Source organism: Hippocampus bargibanti, linkage group LG03 (genome assembly GCF_051943395.1).
Source record: "Hippocampus bargibanti isolate YZ-2025 linkage group LG03, ASM5194339v1, whole genome shotgun sequence".
Classification (NCBI taxonomy): Eukaryota; Metazoa; Chordata; class Actinopteri; order Syngnathiformes; family Syngnathidae; genus Hippocampus; species Hippocampus bargibanti.
This window is the reverse complement of record NC_142736.1, coordinates 4,218,237-4,240,000: the sequence shown is the minus strand read 5'-3', so window position 1 is coordinate 4,240,000 and position 21,764 is coordinate 4,218,237. Positions and strand designations below refer to the sequence as shown.

The 21,764-nt window shown below is 42.4% G+C and overlaps 1 protein-coding gene across 1 annotated transcript in view; it reads left to right on the top strand.

The window, feature by feature from the left end:
- mtss2b (MTSS I-BAR domain containing 2b) overlaps positions 1-19,756 on the top strand; it is a 64,280-nt gene extending 44,524 nt beyond the window's left edge. Inside the window, exons 7-14 of the mRNA XM_088991573.1 lie at positions 833-990; positions 4,770-4,877; positions 5,492-5,589; positions 5,850-6,120; positions 7,073-7,147; positions 9,882-10,070; positions 12,906-13,074; positions 15,367-19,756. Coding sequence (XP_088847699.1) covers positions 833-990; positions 4,770-4,877; positions 5,492-5,589; positions 5,850-6,120; positions 7,073-7,147; positions 9,882-10,070; positions 12,906-13,074; positions 15,367-16,172 — 1,874 coding nt within the window. The 3' untranslated portion in view covers positions 16,173-19,756. The remainder of the gene's footprint in view (positions 1-832; positions 991-4,769; positions 4,878-5,491; positions 5,590-5,849; positions 6,121-7,072; positions 7,148-9,881; positions 10,071-12,905; positions 13,075-15,366) is intronic.
- Positions 19,757-21,764: the final 2,008 nt, after the last annotated feature.

The following is a 21,764-nucleotide window of genomic DNA, read 5'->3' as shown; positions in this document are numbered from 1 at the left end:
TAAATAGCTAAGTAACTCAAATAGATAGAAAGCTAGATAGTTAATAAACAGCTAATAGCTCAATAGATAGCTAATAGATAACAAATAGCTAGCTAGCTAGATAGATAGCTATATAAATAGAAAGTTAAGTAACTCACATAGATAGAAAGCTAGCTCGCTAATAGACAGCTAATAGCTCGATAGATAGATAGCTAATAGATAGTGAATAGCTAGCTAGCTAGATAGCTCGATAGATAGATAGCTAATAGATAGCAAATAGCTAGCTAGCTAGATAGCTCGATAAATAAATAGCTAAGTAACTCAAATAGATAGAAAGCTAGATAGTTAATAAACAGCTAATAGCTCAATAGATAGATAGCTAATAGATAGCAAATAGATAGGTAGCTGTTAAAAATGAACCGGACTCCGTGTAAAAAAGAATACGTCATCTAGTGTAATGTAATTATCAATCAAAGTTGTGCTTTCAATATTACTGCAGAATTTGTACCCGTTTCTGAATGCATGCTAATACGCTAAGCTAACAGCGGAAGGCTCCCCATTTTTTGTGTCCCATTAACCTCGAAAAACGAGGGATTACTGTACACCCTTGCATGATGCATGCCAAAGCTTCTTTCATGTTCTCCACCTTCCCATTTTGCATGGCCATTATGTCACATCTTCAACTTATCTCCATTTCACCGAGTCGGCTGGTGGACAAGTTTCATCATCAGGCCCGCTGTTAGCATGTTAGCATCAACCATTACCGCGTTCACGTTAGCGCCGCGCGATGATGCGTGTGGCCCTCTGTGCTCTCGTCCGAATGGCGGCCCATCTAATTTTTTTTTTCCTTCAGGGCGAGGTGACCTTCAACCTCAGCTGGACAGCGCCATGCAGGATGTGACCGACATGTGTCTTCTGATGGAGGAGATGGAGAAGCAGGCGGTGCGACGGGCCCTGGTGGAGGAAAGGGGACGATTCTGCACCTTCAGCGCCTTCCTGCAGCCCGTCGTGGTCAGTCAGGACATTTTTACACATCCGTGTGTGTGTGTGTGTGTTTGTATGACTCTAATTGTGAGGACCATTAGGATTGTATACCATACATAGTGAGGACATTTTGAGAAGTGAGGACCTTTTGGCCGGTCCTCACAAGTTTTTCGTGCGTGTGCATATATGTGTGTGTGTGTGTGTGTGTGTGTGTGTATGACTCTAATTGTGAGGACCATTAGGATTGTATACCATACATAGTGAGGACATTTTGAGAAGTGAGGACCTTTTCGCCGGTCCTCACAAGTTTTTCGTGCGTGTGCATATGGGTGTGTGTGTGTGTGTGTGTGTGTTTGTATAACTGGTCGATCCTCACAAGTTTTTCATCTGTGTGTGTGTGGGTGTTGTGTGTTTGTATGACTATTCTTCTGAAGACCAAAATTATTTTAAACTATACGTAGTGAGGACATTTTGACAAGTGAGTACCTTTTGGCCAGTCCTCACAATTTTTTTCATCTGTGTGTGTGTGTGTGTGTGTGTGTGTGTGTGTGTGTGTGTTTGTTTGTATGACTGTTCTTCTGAGGACCACAATGATTTTATACCATACGTAGTGAGTCTGTATAAGCTCTCAGTCGTACAGGAGTGGTCCATCGATGAGAAGGTTTCTTCAGCCGTCATCTGTACAAAAGTGAAGGTTTCAGACGTTTCGCCTCCTATCCAAGAGGCTTCGTCAGCGAACTAAAGTCTGACTGGTCGTATCGGCCCCATTTAACATAACATTAGAAGAGAGAAAGGCGTTAACTACTCTACAAAAAGACAAAAATATTACTATTTTGCCAGCAGACAAGGGCAGATGCACAGTGCTTCTCAACACATTGGATTATGAAGACAAAATAAATAGGTTAATCAGTGATTCTAACACGTATGAGCAACTAAAAAGGGACCCTTCCAATAGATACAAGAAAGAAATGATTGACTGTCTCCAAAAGTTAGAGAAAGGAAAACATATAGACAAGCAGATGTATTTTAGATTATACCCGGGAGAGGCCACGCCATGTATCTATGGCCTGCCAAAAATACATAAAGAAGGGTTCCCCCTCAGACCCATTGTGTGTAGCATTGACTCCTCTACATACAATGTAGCCAAATATTTAAAAACTATTTTAGCTCCGTTGGTTGGTAACACTGAATATCACGTAGAGAATACCACAGGGTTTGTAGAGAGGATCAAAGACCTCATATTGGAACCTGAGGAAACTTTGGCATCATACGATGTGACTTCTCTCTTTACATCTGTCCCAACCCCAGCAGCAGTCTCAGTGGTGAGGACGAGGCTGCTGGCGGATGTTTCTCTGCATGAAAGAACCAAACTTAAACCGGATCACATCTGCCAATTATTAGAAATCTGCCTTAATACTACGTATTTTCAATTTCGGGAAAAATTTTATAAACAAATTCATGGTTGTGCTATGGGCTCACCAGTTTCACCCATAGTGGCTAATCTTTACATGGAAGAGATGGAGAAACAGGCCCTCACATCCTTCCCAGGGACAAAACCTAGACACTGGTTTAGATATGTGGACGATACTTTTGTCATAATTAAGAAACAAGAAATTCAATCCTTCACAGATCACCTCAACTCTGTAGACTTCAACATTAAATTTACTCGTGAGGACATTCAAGAGAACCAACTAGCCTTCTTGGATTGTAAAGTAATTATAAAAGAGGACAGAGCGCTAAAAACAGAAGTCTTCAGGAAGGCTACGCACACTGACCAATACTTACTTTTTGACTCTAACCACCCTTTACAACATAAACTAGGAGTTATCAGAACCCTCCAGCATAGGGCTAAACTAATACCAACTAGCACTGAAGGTAGAGAAAAGGAGTCAAAACATATCAGGAGAGCACTCACTAACTGTGGGTACCCTCAGTGGTCATTCAACAAATGTCAGAAAGAAAGAATAGCGAACGAAACCAATAATTCTCAAGATTCAAAAAGGAGAGGAGTAGCAGTACCGTACATTGCAGGAGTTTCTGAAAAATTACAAAGAGTCCTTTGGCAACATTCCTACTTATTTCAAACCGATAAACACGTTAAGGCAAAAATTAGTGCATCCAAAAGATAGGCTACCAAATGAAAAACAAAGTAATGTAGTTTATTCCATACATTGTAAGAATGAAAATTGTAAAGAGCAGTACATTGGGGAGACTCAACAAATTCTCAAAAAAAGACTTTATCAACATCGCAGGGATAATACTAGTGGGCCTCAATCGGCAGTACATTTGCACCTAAAAGCTAGCAACCACTCATTTGACGACAATGAGGTTAAAATCTTAGCGAAAGAACATAGATGGTTTGAAAGGGGCGTAAAAGAAGTGATTCTTATAAAACAACAAAATCCTTCGTTAAATCGGTCTGGTGGGGTGAGGTTCAATTTGGATCGTTCATACAATAGCCTGCTTAGGCAAAACAGGTTAGGCAACTTTCGCAATGCTGATGAGGGTCGTTATGCTGATGAGGTGATACCGGGGGCAGTGGGGGTAATAGGCCAATCGTTAGTCAGGAATGTAGGAACAATCAGTGGGGCCACAGGGAGGGGTCCCCCGCCCCTCCCAACCTGAGAGTAGGGACCTATCATAGCTGTGTCCGGCGCCACCATGTCTGGACATTAGGGATATATAAATGGGGCCGATACGACCAGTCAGACTTTAGTTCGCTGACGAAGCCTCTTGGATAGGAGGCGAAACGTCCGAAACCTTCACTTTTGTACAGATGACGGCTGAAGAAACCTTCTCATCGACATACGTAGTGAGGACATTTTGACAAGTGAGGACCATTTGGTCGGTCCTCACAGGTTTTTCGTGCGTGTGCGTATGCGTTTGTTTGTGTGTGTGTGTTTGTATGACTATTCTTCAGAGGACCAAAATTATTTTCTACCATACGTACAGAGGACATTTTGACAAGTGAGTATCTTTTGGTCGGTCCTCACAAGTTTTTCATCTGTGTGTGTGTTTGTATGACTATTCTTCTGAAAACCAAAATTGTTTTAAACTATACGTAGTGAGGACATTTTGACAAGCGAGAACCATTTGGTCGGTCCTCACGTTTTTCGCGCATTTGTGTGTTTTGTGTGTGTGTGTGTGTGTTTGTTTGGCTTTTATTGTGAGGACCACTAGGATTTTAAACCATGCGTAGTGAGGACATTTTGACAAGTGAGGACCTTTCAGCCGGTCCTCACAAGTTTTTCGTGCGTGTGCATATGTGTGTTTGTTTGGCTTTTATTGTGAGGACCACTAGGATTTTAAACCATACGTATTGAGGAAATTTTGACAAGTGAGGACCACTTGGCCGGTCCTCACAAGTTTTTCATCTGTGTGTGTGTGTTTATGACTGTTCTTCTGAGGACCACAATGATTTTATACTGTACGTAGTGAGGACATTTTGACAAGTGAAGACGATTTGGTCGGTCCTCACACGTTTTTCGTGCAAGAGTGTGTTTTGTGTGTGTGTGTTTGTATGACTGTCCTTCTGAGGACCACAATGATTTTATACTGTACATAGTGAGGACATTTTGACAAGTGAGGACCATTTGGTCGGTCCTCACAAGTTTTTCGTGCGTGTGCATATGTCTGTGTTTGTGTGTGTTTGTTTGGCTTTTATTGTGAGGACCACTAGGATTTTAAACCATGCGTAGTGAGGACATTTTGACAAGTGAGGACCTTTTAGCCAGTCCATACACGTTTTTCGTACGTGTGTGTGTGTGTGTGATTATACTGTAACTGTTTCCGTTCCTGTTGTCCAGAATGGCGAGATTGCCATGTTGGGGGAGATCACACACCTGCAGGCCATCATTGATGACCTAACAGTGCTGACCACAGACCCACACAAGCTGCCCCCTGCCAGTGAACAGGTGACACATTACACACACACACAACCACAAACTAACACACACATGCACACACACACGGATCAGCAATATACACGCCTAGAAAAAAATGTGTTTGTGTGTGTGTGTGTGTGTGTGTGTGTGTGTATGTGTGTGTGTGCGCTTGTTTGTATGATTATTCTTATGAGGACAAGAATGAATTTATACCATACATAGTGAGGACATTTTCGCCGGTCCTAAAAAGTTTTTCCATTGTGTGTGTGTGTGTGTGTGTGTGTGTGTGTGTGTTTGTATGAATATTTTTATGAGGACAATAATCATTATTTTATACCAACCGTAGTGAGGACATTTTTTTTGCCGGTCCTCAAATGTTTTTTGTTTATGTGTGCATGTCTGTATATGTTTGTATGACTATTATTATGAGGACAAAAATGACTTTATACTGTACGTAATCAGGACATTTTTGCCGGTCCTCAAGAGTTCTTCATTCGTATGTTTGTATGACTATTCTTATGAGGACTATAATGATTCTTTTATACCATATGTAGTGAGGACATTTTTAACGGTCCTCGAATATTTTTCATTTGTGTGCGTGTGTGTGTGTGTGTGTGTGTGTGTGTGTGTGTGTGTGTCTTCAGGTGATTATTGACCTTAAGGGGTCCGATTACAGCTGGTCCTATCAGACTCCGCCCTCTTCACCCAGCAGTTCCAGCTCACGCAAAAGCAGCATGTGCAGGTACACACACACACACACACACACACACACACACACACACACACACACACAAACACACGAAACCTGACACGATTCAAATCAAAACATGCGAGTCAGGCGCTGAAAATGTTGACGTGTGACTGTGTGTTACCTTGATGCACCTGAGCTGACACCACCCCTCCCCCATTTTTCCTCTTTTCCCCCGCCCCAAACACATCCACATTCTCACACACATACACACACACACACACACACACACACACACGAACACACCCCCACAGCAGCGTGAACAGCGCCCACAGTAGCGCCTCCCGCTCGTCCGGCGGTGGAGGCCCAGTCGGCGGCGGCTCTCTGCCCCACTCACCCACATCGTCTTCCTCGTCCTCGTATCGCTACCGCAGCAGCCTGCCGTGCCAGCCCGGGGGGCCTGCGGGAGGCATGGCCGCCCATCGCCTTAGCAGCGTCTCGTCCCACGACTCGGGTTTCGTCTCTCAGGACGCCAACGTGTATTCCAAGCCCCCCTCGCCAATGCCCTCCGACATCACCAGTCAGGTGGGACCCAATCGGTTTGGCTTTGGGGTACAGTAATACCTTGGCTTACGAACTTTTCGGTTTACAAATGTTAAATTTATGACAATTTTACCTTGGCGTACAAACTATTTTTCGGGACACACACGGAGCGCCGCAATGAGTGATGTGTCGAACGAGCCCGTTCTCCTAACAAGAAACTGGCAGCCGACTCATTTTTGTCCTCTATTCCCCGCCCCCAGTCTTCGGTTCAAGCCACGTGATTGGTCAAGAACGCACCAGTGAGGGGAGGCGGTTTAAACATTAAAGAGACAGGCAGACGAGAGAGTGAGAAAATGAAGAGAAAACCGTGAGATTTGGACTTGTTTCAACTTTATTGATAGAGTGTAGACTGCAAGGTTAAATTTCCCATCAATCAGGCTCCACAAATAACCCGCACAACCCATCTGTACACTTGATGCAAAAAGCTATCAACCTAGCTAAACACAACACAATTGATGAGGAACAAGGTAAAATGATGGCAGAGAAAGCACCTACAATGGATCATTCCTCAAGATGAAAGAAGAAGGCTACGTTCCTCATCAAATGTTTAATGCTGATGAAACTGGCCACTCCATTCCATCAAGCCATCAACGACCATCACAAAGGTCAATAAAACAACTTTATTATACAGTACAGTTTATTTATTTAATTATAATACCGTAGCACATTTATTATACATAAGACAAGGTATATTTTTTTGATGAAATTTTAAGGCTTAGGAAATAAGAAAGTAGAAAAATAATGTTTTATGGTGAACTGGGAACGGATTATTCTCAATCTAATGGTTTCCGATGGGAAATTATTTTTTGGGATACACACTTTTCGCCTTACGCACTCTGTCTGGGAACCAATTAAGTTCGCCAGCGAAGGTATCACTGTATGTATGTATTTATTTTTTTAACGTTTGATTGCATGTGTGTGTTTTGTTTGGCAGAAGTCGTCCAGCTCGGCGTCGTCGGAGGCCTCCGAAACGTGTCAGTCGGTCAGCGAATGCAACTCGCCAACCACCGTAAGTCCAAAAGTGCTGCCAACAAAGTGATTAGCCAGATAGCTGAATAGAATAGAAAGAGGTCGCCCGCTAGATAAGTCGCTAGCTAGCTCAGTTGCTACCCAGCTCAAGAGACGAGCGTGGAATTTCACCAGTTTTATTTGCTTGAATAAAATAATGTGGCGGGCCATATTTGGCCCCCGGGCCTTGACTTGGACACCAGTGATCGAAGCGATTAGCCAGTTTCTGAATAGAATAGAAAGAGGTCACTAGCTAGCTCGGTCGCTTGGTAGCTCTGTCACTAGCTAACTCGGTCACTAGCTCGCTCTGTCACTCGCTTGCTGGGTCACTAGCTCACTCGGTCGCTAGCTAGCTCGGTCGCTAGCTAGCTCAGACGCTAGCTAGCTGGTTGCGAAAAGCAAATCAAACTTGTGAAATTCCACGCTCATCTAGCGAGCTAGCTAGATGAGCGTGGAATTTCACAAGTTTGCTTTGATTTTGCGAGCCGCAAAAAATGTCGTGACGGGCCAGATTTGGCCCCCGGGCCTTGACTTGGACACCTGTGCTCTAAATGAAGTCTTTCAAACATGCCAAAGGCCGTGCTTTAGCTCATCTCGTGCTAACGCAAAGTAGATGCTGCTACTTTGCCTGATTGTGGTGCATGAGCAGCAGCTAGCCGTCATTTGCTGCCCCCCCCCCTTCTGCTTTACCTCCTTGACCCCGCTGATCATGTGACCTTGTCTCTCCTGCTTCGCAGTTCGGCTCGTGCTTCGCTACCTTCCGCCCCGCTCTCGCTCACTCTGGCTCGCCCAGGCCTCACTCTGTCACCCTTCCCGTCACCGCGCCCCCACCCCATTGCCGCCCCTCCGGTTCCTGCTCCTCCTCTCCCACATCCGGCAAGGTTCCCACCTGGAAGGTTTGTCCGCCATCGATGCACGACCCCTGACCCCCTTCCCACGTTGCCTGCTCATCACCACCTTGGTTCCTTCCCTCGCACAAGCTTTCAAGTGTCATGGTTGCTTCCTGTCTTCCTTTCTTTTTGTATTTTTCTTTATTTTAAAGGACAACCGACACCGTTTCCTGACATCAGAAAAACGTTTTCTAGCATCTAAAATAGCCAAAAACACACAAGCTGATATTTTTAGTCAAATGCAAAACACCAATAAAAATGAGTTAAAGTTGCCCAAAACTGCCACAAAATGAGCTCGAAACTGGAGAGATTCAGAAAGTCCCGCCCCCTTGTTCGTGATGTCACGTCAGGAAACTCCTTCACAAACTGCCTTGCTCCAGAATCAAAACAATGGCTTCAGAAAGTTCAGATTCGGAAAAAAGATCCTTTGTTGTTCACTCATCCAGTTATGAATATGATTCAAATACAGTAAAGTCTCGTTATATCGATATCCAAGGGAGTCCGAAAAAATATCGATATAACCGGGACTATCGATATATCCGATCCTGCGCCGAACTGCATTAAACAAAAGCCGCCAAAAGAGGGCAGCCAAGCGCCATATAAGAAACGGAGCTGGCCATTAGCTCCCTTTTTTTTGGGTGAGAGATGTTCCCCCAATGTTGCCTTAAAATGGCACATATAATTCTTTAATGATTGTAAACATGTATGCTTTAATCTTCAGAACTACAGTGTATTTGAAACATATTCATAACTGGATGTGTAACAAGAAAGCATATTATCCGAATCTGAAGCCATTGTTTGGATTCACAAGCAATGCAAGACGTCTTGGCGTGAAGTCATTTTTATTTGCATTTGAATGAAAAGTGACATCGGCTGTCCTTTAATACACAGTATGGAATGTTAATAATTTTCAAAATCATCGCGCTTCAGCAGACAAAACAAGAAACATTGTTGCAAAAAAACGATTGCATTCATATACAGTACAGTGGGCATGTACATAACACAACAGGGAAAGTGCAACGCTTACATCTTACTGTATTATGTATACAATTTAAAAAAGTCATCAATCTTCTTCTGCTTCCCATTTTTACCTTTTAACACAAACACTTCAATCTCGTCTGCTACACACGAGCTAGCGTCTGAAAATGAAAATGGCTCTGCTACACGGGTGCTGGGCACGTAACCAAGTCACCTGACCAAGTCGACCAATGGCGCGACTGATGGCGTGACACGTAACCAAGACACGTGACCAAGTTGACCAATGGCGCGACCGATGGCGTGTCACGTGACAAAGTCACACGGCCAAGTCGACCAATAGCGCGACCGATGGCGGCTCATGTGACCAAGTCGACCAATGGCGCGACGGATATATCGATATAAACAACAAAAATGGCCGGCGGGGGATGAAAAGGATCACCGTAATAACCGGATTCTCGTAATAACCGGGTATCGTACTAAACGGTACTAATTATACATAAAAAGACGAGAAATGCACAAGGGAAATGAAAATAATATCGTAATAAGCGGTACTATCGATATAACCGATATCGATATAACGAGACTTTACTGTACGTCATTTGAAGTGATTTGACAAATTATGGACGCAACTTGTCCGGAGGTGTCGGTTATCCTTTAAACGACTCCACACGGCGGCCATATTGCCGTCATGTGGAAACACCCTCTCCGTCTGTTCCCCCACCCAGACTTTGAAACGCTTCACAGGATGCGAGCGAGGCGACCAGTCAATCCAAACAAGCGACCAATCCGCTACATAGCGGACAAGTTGACTGTTCATGTGGCTTTGCAACTTCCCGTCTGGGAATAACCACATTCGGAATTTTTCAGGACTGGTCCAAAGCGGGTTCCTACGAGCAACCCGCGGCCTCCGCCGGCGGTGTCGCAGTCGCTCAGAGGAGGAAGGAGCCGCCGCTGGATAGGCTGCGGGAAAGCGAAGGCTCGCCCGCTGCGCAGGGCTGTGGCGGCCCCGCCCACCCCGAAGAGGCCCAGAGGCCCAGAATGTCGTCCGCCGCCAAGGTAAACGCAACTTGACGGTTTCCTGCCGGATTCTGTTGCTCCTCAATTCACCTCAAAGTAGTTCCACAACACCGAGATGCCACTCATGCTGTTTTGATCTTTTAAAATAGATATTTTTGCTTGTAAATTCTATTCAATATCTGTTAACTAACTGGCTACCGACCTATCTATGAGCTATCTATTAGCTGTCTAGCTGGCTATCTGGCTAGCTATCTATTAGCTATACAGCTAGCTATTTGGCTCGCTATCTAATAGCTATATAATGACTATCTAATAGTTATCTATCAGCTGTCTAACTGGCTGGGTAGCTATCTAGCTAGCTACCGAGCTATCTATTTGCTATCTATTAGCTATCTAGCTGGCTATCTGGCTAGCTATATATTAGCTATATAGCTGGCTATCTGGCTAGCTATCTATTAGCTATACAGCTAGCTATTTGGCTCGCTATCTAATAGCTATATAATGACTATCTAATAGTTATCTATTAACTGTCTAACTGGCTGGGTAGCTATCTAGCTAGCTACCGAGCTATCTATTTGCTATCTATTAGCTCTCTAGCTGGCTATCTGGCTAGCTATATAGTAGCTATATAGCTGGCTATCTGGCTAGCTATATATTAGCTATTTGGCTAGCTATCTAATAGTTATCCAAAAAATAACATGGCAGCCAACTGTTTTTGTCCACTATTCCCCAACCCCAGTCTTTGGTTTAAGCCACGTGATTGGTCAAGAACGCAGCAGTAAGGGGAGGTGGTTTAAACTTTAAAGAGACAGAGAGAGACTGAGAAAATGGTTAGAAAACAGGTAAATTTGGACTCGTTTCAACTTTGATAGTTCAAGGGCAGAGTGTATACTGCAAGGTTAAAATTCCCATCAATCAGGCTCGACAAATAACCCACACAAGCCATCTGTACACTTGATGCAAGAAGCTACCAACCCATCTGAACAGAAGACAATTGATGAGGAACTAGGTAAAATTATGGCAGAGAAAGCACCTACAATGGATCATTCCTCAAGATGGTGGGTGAAAGAAGAAGGCAACGTTCCTCATCAAGTGTTTAATGCTGATGAAACCACTTTAGTATACTGTAGTTTATGTCTTTAATTATAATACCATAGTACATTTATTATACGTAAAATAAGGTATATTTTGTGTAGTTTCAAAGGACAACCGACGTCTCCGGACAAGTTGTGTCCATAATTTGTAAAATGGCTTCAAATGACTTCTACTGAGCGCATTTGACAAAGATTCTACCGCATATAGCTATATTTTACCTTTTAAGACTCGCACTGAATATTCCGGAAGCCTTGTTTTTGAGTTGGTGACGAGTCCGTACGTGACGTCACTGAAAGAACGCCCCTCAGCGAGAAAGGACATAACTTGCATCACCTCAATGCGGTACTTTATTTGGTCTGAAAACATGTTCATACATGTTGATGGCGAAATTAGAAGGTAAACACATAAATAACGCCATGGTGAATCTCTGTGTGTGGCACCGAGCATCTATTTGATATTCACTGACAAAAATTGTAAGGAATTAATCAGCCCGTTTCCATGCAGCTTTCCATGGAGCTTTGTCGCCCTCTTCTGCCTCTCTTCGGTGCTACATTTCCCCCGTCAAAACGACACAGAATAAATTCTTTAATCGATTGCAAACATGTATGCTTTCCTCTTCAGAACTATTTGAATCATATTCATAACTGGATGAGTAACAAGAAAGCATATTGTCCGAAACTGAAGCTATTGTTTTGATTCTCCAGCAAGGCAAGACGTCTTCCTGTGACACCACAAACATATCATACTTCGTGTTTTGGGTATTTTAGATGCGATAAAACGTTTTTCTGATGTCAGTTAGGAAACAAAAAAGTCCGGACAAGTTGCGTCCATAATTTGTAAAATGGCTTCAAATGAATTCTACTGAGCATATTTTAAAAAGATTCCACCGCATATAGCTATATTTTACCTTTTAAGACTCGCGCTGAACATTCAGGAAGTCTTGTTTTTGAGTTGGTGACGAGTCCGTACGTGACGTCACGAAAGGAACGCCCCCGACCGACAAAAAAAAGACACATTGTAGCAGTCCTTCCATCACGTCAATGTATTTTGCTGTATTGTTTGGTCTGACAACCTTGTGTTGCACCCAAAAGCCGCCAGAATAAGGCGTCCAAGCGCCATATAAGGAATTTATCAGCCTGTGGAAACGGAGGTGGCCACTGGAGGTCGCCATTTTGTGCCTCTTTTCTGGTGATCGTTTCTGCCCAATGTTGCCTCAAAATGGCATGGAATAAATTCTTTAATCGATTGCAAACATGTATGCTTTCCTCTTCAGAACTATTTGAATCATATTCATAACTGGAGGTGTAAAAAGAAAGCATATTCTCCCAATCTGAAGCCATTGTTTTGATTCTGGAGCAATGCACGTCACGAACTGGGGGCGGGACTTTCTGAAAATGCCCAATTCGCTGCTCAATTTTTTTGCAGATTTTGGACACTTTAAGTCATTTTTATTGGTGTTTTGCATTTGAATAAAAATATCATACTGCATGTTTTGGCTTTTTTAAATGCTATAAAAACGTTTTTCTGACGTCAGTTAAGAAACAAAAAAGTGACGTCGGTTGTCCTTTAAGGCTTAGAAAATTAGAAAGTAGAAAATTGTGTTTTATGGGCACCTGAGAACGGATTATTCGCATTATATTGGTTTCCTATGGGAAATTCATTTTTGGGATACACACTTTTCACCTTACACAATCTGTCTGTGAACCAATTAAGTTCGTAAGCCAAGGTATCAATGATTTATTAATGTCATTTTCTTTCCTTTGTTTCTTTCTGTGGCAGTACGCTGGTGACGAGGCGTCATCAGCCGGGGGCGACCTGGCCACGGTTCTGACTCGAGGCCTGAGCGGCGAGCAGCAGAAGAGCAGCCGAGACTCCCTGCAGTATTCCAGCGGATACAGCACCGAGACCACCACGCCATCTTGCTCAGAGGACACCATCCCGTCTCAAGGTGGGACTCGTCTTCAAAATGGCCGCCTTTCACAACATCGACCGGGTACACCCTGAACTGGTTGCCAGCCAATCGCAGGGCAAACACCCGTCCGCACTCGCCATCGCACCAAGAGAATATTTTGAAGAGCCCAGTCAACCCGCCATGCATGTTTTAGGAACGTGGGAGGAAACCGGAGTACCCGGAGAAAAGCCACTTTAATACGGGCAGCCGCACCCCTTAATGTTGTCATATAAAGTAAAATATAAAATAAATATCTAAAATATATCCAATAAATAAAGTACAAAATAAATAGAGAAACAGATAAATACATACATAAATAAGTACATACATAAACAAATACATAAATACACAATAACTAAATAAACAAACAACTACATAAATAAATGAATGAATGAAAACATGAATACATAAATACATGAATACATGAAGACATGAATGAATGAATGAATACATGAATACATAAATATATGAATACATGAATGAATGAATGAATACATAAATATATGAAGACATGAATGAATGAATGAATGAATGAATGAATACATAAATATATGAAGACATGAATGAATGAATGAATGAATGAATGAATGAATGAATGAATGAATGAATGAATACACGAATACACGAATGAACGAATGGACGAATGGACGAATGGATGAATGGATGAATGGACGAATAGTAGAATAGACGAATAAATAAAGAAAGAAATAAAGAAATAAATAATACATTTTATTTCAAGCGCCTTCCAAAGCTCTCAAGGACACTACAGTCACATACAAGCATAGATACAATAATAAATAAAATACAATTATAAATAGATTCGCACATAAATACATAAATACGCAAAGAAACTAATGAAATAAACAAAGAAACAAATAAATGAATAAATGAATAACCATATAAATAAACAAATGAATAAATAAAATGGATAAATAAATACATACAAATACACAAATAACTACATACATGGACAAATAAACAAATAAAAATAAATACATCAATAAATACTAAATATAACAAACAAACAAATAAATAAACAAACAAATAAATAAATAAATGCACAAAGAAACAAATAAATGACCAAAGAAACAAGTAAATGAATAAATAAATAAATAGATAAAAATACACAAATAAGTACATAAATCAACAAACAAATAAAAATAAATACATAAATAAATACTAAATAAATAAACAAATACATAAATACTAAGTAAATAAATAAACAAATAAATAACTACATTGATACACAAATAAATACATAAATAAACACCCATACAAATAAATAAACAGATGAATAAATAAATACATACAAGTACACAAATAACTACATAAACAAACACAAACAAACAAACAATAAAGATGAATATATAAATAAATACTAAATAAATAAATATCTACTGTATGTTCTAAATACTTACATAGGAATAAATCAAATAATGTAAATTCCTCCAATATGCAGTTAAAATTGAACAATGATATATCACAGAAATTACCCAATAAAGATACAGTGATACCTCGGTTTACGCCAACTTTTTTTCCCCTCTATTCCCCGCACCCCAGTCTTTGGTTAAAGCCATGTGATTGGTCAAGAACGCAGCAGTGAGGGGAGGTGGTTTAAACATTAAAGAGACAGGCAGACGACAGAGAGAGAGAGAGAAAATGGATAGAAAACAGTGAAATTTGGACTCGTCTCAACTTTGATATTTCAAAAGCAGGGTGTACACTGCAAGGTTAAAATATCCCATTAATCAGGCTCCACAAATAACTCGCACAAGCCATCTGTACACTCGATGCAAAAAGCTATCAACCCAACTAAACAGAACGCAATTGATGAGGAACAAGGTAAAATTATGGCAGAGAAAGCACCTACAATGGATCATTCCTCAAGATGGTGAAAGAAGAAGGCTACGTTCCTCATCACAAAGGTCAATAAAACAACTTTATTACATAGTAGAGTTTATTTACTTAATTATAGTACCTTAGCACATTTATTATAGATAAAATAAGGAATATTTGGTGTAGTTTTAAGGCTTTTTAAATTAGAAAGTAGAAAATGATATTTTATGGGGACCTGGGAACAGATTATTCTCATTTTAATGGTTTCCCATGGGAAATTGATTTTTGGGATACACACTTTTCGCCTTACACACTCTGTCTGGGAAGCAATTAAGTTCGTAAGTCAAGGTATCACTGTAGTTGTAAACCCCCGAAAAGGCACAGCAGAGAAAGGATTTCCCCGCTTCGAACCCGCTGCTGGCTAACATTTCCTTTGTGTGTCCTCTGCCTCAGGCTCCGATTACGACTGCTACTCGGTGAACGGCGACGCCGACGGGCCGGACGGCCAGACGGACTTTGACAAGTCGTCCACCATCCCCCGCCACTCCAACATCGCCCAGAATTACCGGCGCATGATCCAAACCAAGCGGCCCGCTAGCACGGCCGGCTTGCCCAGCGGGGTCCTGGGACCCGGAGGTCACGTCCTCCACGCCGGTTCCGGACTCGGATCCGGATCCGGTACGCCGGGCACCGCCACCATCCGCAGAACGCCGTCCACCAAGCCGGGCGTGAGACGCACCCTCTCCAGCGCCGGCCCTATTCCCATCCGGCCCCCCATCGTGCCCGTTAAGACCCCCACCATTCCGGGGGCGCCGGTCCGCGTGGGCAGCGAGGAGTGCGTCTACGTACTGGACGACGCCCAGGGAGCGCTTGATTATGTGAAGGCGTCGCCCAAGCGCCTGAGCCTCCCCAACACGGCCTGGGGGTCGGGGGCCGCCCTGGAGGTCTACGCCCAGCAACACGCCACGGGGGCGACGGGGGGGCTCGGCGGCGGCACCGAAGAAGAAAAATTGCTCGCCGCCAACCGCCACAGCCTGGTGGAGAAAATCGGCGAGCTGGTGGCGGGCGCCCACGCCCTCGGCGAGGGCCAATTCCCTTTCCCGACGCTCCCGGATGACCCCGCCCCGCCCGCCTCCGGGCTCGGCGACGCCCTCCAGGAGGCGGGACCATCAAGCGGCGACATGCTGACCACCATCAGGAGGGGCGTCCGACTCCGCAAGACCGTGTCCAATGACCGCTCGGCGCCACGCATCCTGTGATCCGCCGGCCGGCTAGGGGAAGATCCTCACGTCACCCTAAAACAAAATGGCCGAAAGCACATGGTAAAAACGATATCGATGGCCGGTGTGCGTCGGACGCACGATTTGCCTCTGGTCGCTTTACGGGAATCCGTTTGAGCATTTGTTCTTCTTGATATCCACCTTCGGGTTCGCCGACTTGTACGCTCTTTCGCTTCACGAATTTAAAGATAACAAACATCCGACTTACGACCAGCTCGACTTACGACCACCCGTACTTATGACCATGACCTCCAGATCCTATTTAAAAAAAATATATACGCCTGGCACCGCAACACGCTAGCTAGCAGGCAGGCAACGCGTAGGACAATTTTGGCCAGCCAGCAAGCATCTCACTCTCGCACAGCAATCGACCGCGTGATGGCACCAGAGGGGCGGAGTTTGCCAGTCATTTAGCCTCCAAGTTTCTATTCAACATTTTGAATGGATTTCGACTTACGACCATTTCGATTTTCCGACCGTTTGGTCGGAACAGAACTCGGTCGTAAGTTACCTGTATTTTGATTACACTCGCGGATTAAAAAAATCTTCCGTTTTTTGGCTACGAGAATGCTGTTCAAGCTAACTTGTAAACGATTCATGCTGCACTTGTAACCCTACAAAGCCCAATAAGGATGTTTATGTACATACAGGTAACATCCAACTTCCGACCGAGTTCCGTTCCGTCAAACGGTCGTAAGTCAAAAATGGCCGTAAGTCGAAATGGTTGTAAGTCGAAATCCATTCAAAATTTTGAATAGAGACTCGGATGCTAAATGACTGGCAAACTCCGCCCCTCTGGTGCCATCACGCGGTCGATTGCTGTGCAAGAGTGAGATGCTGGCTGGCAAAATTGTCGTACGTGTTGCCGGCCTGCTAGCGCGTTGCGGTGCCAGGCGTGGAATTAATATTTTAAAATAGCGTCTGGAGGTGGTGGTTGTAAGTATGGGCGGTCTTAAGTCGAGTTGGTCGTAAGTAGAGTAGGTCATAGTCGGAGGTTACCTGTACAGGTAAGCTCCGACTTACGACCACCCAAACTTACGACCATGACCTCCAGACCCTATTTTTTTCCCAAATTAGAGCGCACAACAAATTGAGAAATACGTAGTTTTCAAATTTACGGTAAAAATTAATGACTATTATAGTGGTTACATTGGACAATTTGAAATTTTGGTTGGGACTTTAGCCAGCATGATGGAATTCCACAAGTTTGATTAGCTTTCGTGGCCCGAATAAAATGATGTGGGGGCCCAAATTTGGCCCCCAGGCCTTTACTTGGACACGTGTGATGTAAGAATAATCAAATCAATCAAGAAATAATTACCTATAGTTGTCAGACAACTAAGCGGATGTACAAAATTACTTCACATATTGTCAGTATTTTTCACGAGATTTAACTATCTAGGTGCATAGCTATCTAACTAGCTATTTATTGGCTATCTACTAGCTGGTTAGCGAGCTTTATCTATTTACTTCTGGGTAGAGTGAACGCTGGCGCGTGTGGCTGCCGCTGCTCACCCACAGAAAACTTAACCTATGACTGTAAAGTGAAATGTATTATTATTATAAGATATTAGCCAGCTTGCTGAATAGAAAGAGAATTAGCTTGTAAGCTAGCTCGATTGATGAGCATGGAATTTGATTTGCTTTCATGGGCCGAAAAAAATGATATGGCGGGCCAGTTTTGGCCCCCGGGCCTTGACTTGGATACCGGTGTTCGAGGGGATGCCAAATCGATTTTCTCGTGAGGGAAAAGAGCCCACGAGTCCGGAGCCCTTCAACCGGAATCCAAAACAAATGCTAAAAACGGTTTCCCGCGGGGGATTGGGCGTGGCAGGGTGGTCCCGCGGGAGGGCGATGGGGTCCCGCTTGCCAGAAAACTCACTGGTTTCTTTCACTCAAGTGAATCTCGGCGACTTGCACCGGGAGCTAACATCGCTCGCCATCCTTCCTGTGGTTGGTGGCCTTGTTGGCGGTGATCCGTGCTGATGTCGGTCTTCTGGGTGTCCTGCAGGACAGCCAACGAAGCGTCTTCTCTCGCGTGTCTTCTGATATTTCTTTCTCGTTTCTGACGTGACGTCGTTGTTGTGTTGAGAAAGCCAACGGTCCTTACCCCTTCATTCTTAAATGCAGTATACAGTGATACCTCAGTTTACGAACCCCTTGACTTACGAACATTTCTGTTTACGAACGTTAAATTTATGCAAATGTTACCTTGGCATACAAACTATTTTTCGGGATACACACGGAGCTCCCACAATGAGTGATGTGTCGTTCGCGAACTAGCCCGTTCTAACAAGAAAATGGCAGCCGGCTTGTTTTGGTCCTCTATTCCCCGCCCCCAGTCTTGTGTGAGAGTTTCAACTTTGATAGTTCAAAGGCAGAGTGTCGACTGCAAGGTTAAAATATCCCATCAATCAGGCTCCACAAATAACCCGCACAAGCCATCTGTACACTTGTACATGCTATCAACCCAGCTAAACAAAACACAATTGATGAGGAACTAGATAAAATTATAAAGCACCTCCAAGGGATCATTCCTCAAGATGGTGAAAGAAGAAGGCTACGTTCCTCATCAAATGTTTAATGCTGATGAAAGCGGCCATTCCATTGCATCAAGCCATCAACGACCATCACAAAGGTAAATAAAATGACTTTATAATACAGTACAGTTTATTTCTTTAATACAATACCACAGCACATTTATTATACATAAACTAAGGTATATTTCGTGTAGTTTTAAGGCTTAGAAAATTAGAAAGTAATGTTTTATGGGGACCTGGGAACGGATCATTCTCATTTGAATGGTTTCCTATGGGAAATTATTTTTTGGGATACACACTTTTCGCATTACACACTGTCTGGGAACCAATTAAGTTCGTAAGCCAAGGTATCACTGTATATATGAACATATACATATATATTTTCTAGAAGCAAAGAGAAAGTATGGGGAAACACAGAAATAAGTGTGTTTTATTTTTTATTTTTATTTTCTCTCGGCGTGGTCGAGGAAGTCGACAAAGTGAACTAATGAAAATTAATAAAGAAAAAAAAGCGAGAAAGATGAAAGTCAAGCAGGGAGATTGTGGTGGTTAGCTCAGCTAAAGTTTGGGTTCATGTGCAAACACGACATTTTGGGGCGGTTGGGGGGGGGGGGGGTCATATCAGACTGTTATGCCTTTCCCCACCAATCCCCCAAAACGTTAAAATTAGGAAAACACTGTGAAAATCCCCTAGTTCATTTAGATAACCCAACACCGCCGACCTCAATTCGCTAACACGTAAAAAAAAGACAATTTAATACCCCTAAAAGTTAAAAGTAAACAAAGCGGAAGTCCCCCCCCCAAAAAAAAAATCGCACAGGTCATTAAAGGACTACCGTAAGTTCCTCAAAAGGGCAGCAGGTTAATATAAAGACATGGCGTCGATTTAAACACATTTAACGCTAACATTTTTTGTCTTATTTTGTTAAGATGTTTCTTTTCGTTTATTTTTTGAGTATGTGTATTTTGATTAAAAAAGCACATTTGCAGTTGTCTTTAATAGAAAGAAAGGGAAAAAAACAATGAAATGAGCATTTATTCACGCCGGATCGGAAACGAATGTAACTTTGAGAGAGACGCATTTGTCGGCGAAATGCAAACAGCTCAGGAAAGACAAATTTGGTGACGTTTGTAAACTTAAAAAGTGTGGATATGATGACGACTGGCCGCAAGTCTGTGCTCTTTTTTTCATTATTTGTCTTTTTAATGTTGAAAAAAAAGAACTGTGTGTAATATAATGTAGGATTGGAGGCGAGTGAACTCTTCACGTTTTTTGTGTGTATTTATTGATTTAACACACGCGTCTGATTTTATTTAAAGACAGAAAGTCTTTAAATCCTCCAACAGGGGAAGCTGTTGCGTTTGGGTGCTGTTCGAAGAAATAGCTTTCGGTTTGAATATGTTCGGAGGAGAGCACCGCGACGCGATAAAAAATTCGCAAGTTAAATAAAACAAGACTTCTAGAAACAACCCCACCCCCCCTCCAAATACCTTAATAAATAGTCAATTGGGTCACCTTAAACATGACAAATGGCGATAGATTCCTGATATGGATTTTCGAGCTCACTAACTAAGTGCCCCTGAATGAATCACTTGACTCCCCTCCGCCTCCGTATACGTCACTTCCGCGTGTCGCGTCTCATTGTGACCAACGCATTCGTGTTATTGAATCAAGTTTTGACATTACGGTACATTCAAAAATGACCGTAAATCCCCAAAAGGTTGTGCAGATTAAACTACAACTGCCATTCGTCCGTCTCGCCGCCAAGTGACGTAGTTTCAAATAAAAATAACCTTTTATAGATAGAAATATAATATATTAAATGCAACTCTGTTCAAGAGGCTCCTCTCGCCCCGGTAGGAAAAAAAAAAAAAGAATAATATATTTTTTAAATGTAATTCATGTCTGCGTATGTTCCAAAAGGAACTTTCATTGAAATCCAGTGTATGTAGAAGCAGAAATAAACGGATTATGATGACTATTCTTCTTATTCAAACAGTAACCACATACATGAAGTGCGTGTGCGGGCACACGTGTTAAAAAACAAGGTTGTAAGGAAAGTTAAAAAAAAAAAGATCAAAACACTGTCAAGACTAACTCGTAATTATTAGTGGTATTTTTTTATTTAATTTTTTTTCTCGCTTTGAAATATTACAGGTGGTCTGAGCCTTTCAATCAGCATTGGGGGAAAAACGTGTACAAAAAATAAAACAAGGCACCCAAAAGCACAGATTCGACAAACAACAAAACACAGAGTGAAAAAATACGCAAAAATGAGCAGTTTCATGTTGTTATTTCTGTTTGAAAACAGGTTGATTTGGCTTTTCAAGAAAACTTCACGTTCAAATTTGATTTATAATTTTGAGTCTTACCTTGTTTTTTTACCTTTCCGTGATTTAAAAAAATTGTTTTTTTGCCCTCTTTGGTTTAACTTTAATCATTTGCTGATGTAACAAAAAAAGCGCACTGTGATGATTCCATGATTAATAAAAGTTGTAATTCAACTGTGTGCATATTCATTCGTTATTTTGGCAGATATATATTATATTCATTCGTTATTTCGGCAGATATATATTAAAACAAAACAGTTTGTGTCATCTGGAGCAATTATGAGCAGAAAATTAAAATCTGAAAAAGTGAAAATACCGCTAAAGTAAATAAAAATTATGAAGTTATGGTAAGGAATCAAACGCATTTTGTTTCCTTGTTTTTACACTTCTCATGTTCACCAGTAGAGAGGAGCAAAGACCATTAAGTGTTATCGCCAACTCTATACAAAACGCGCGCGCGTGTGTGTGTGCGCGCGTGTGTGTTGGCCTACAACTGATTCTTCAATATGTCAAATAAAAGACAAAAGTGCTCTTAACACAATGCCAAATCGTTTTAACTGCGCGATTTTTTTAACACGCCATTAACGCAGGTGGCTTCAGTGTCTTCAGTTGTTGTGCTTGTTCCTGCTGTGCACGCTTCGGCCTCTGAGGGGCGGTGTAGCACTACAGCGCATCATACATCCGTAGTCCTTTTAGTAAA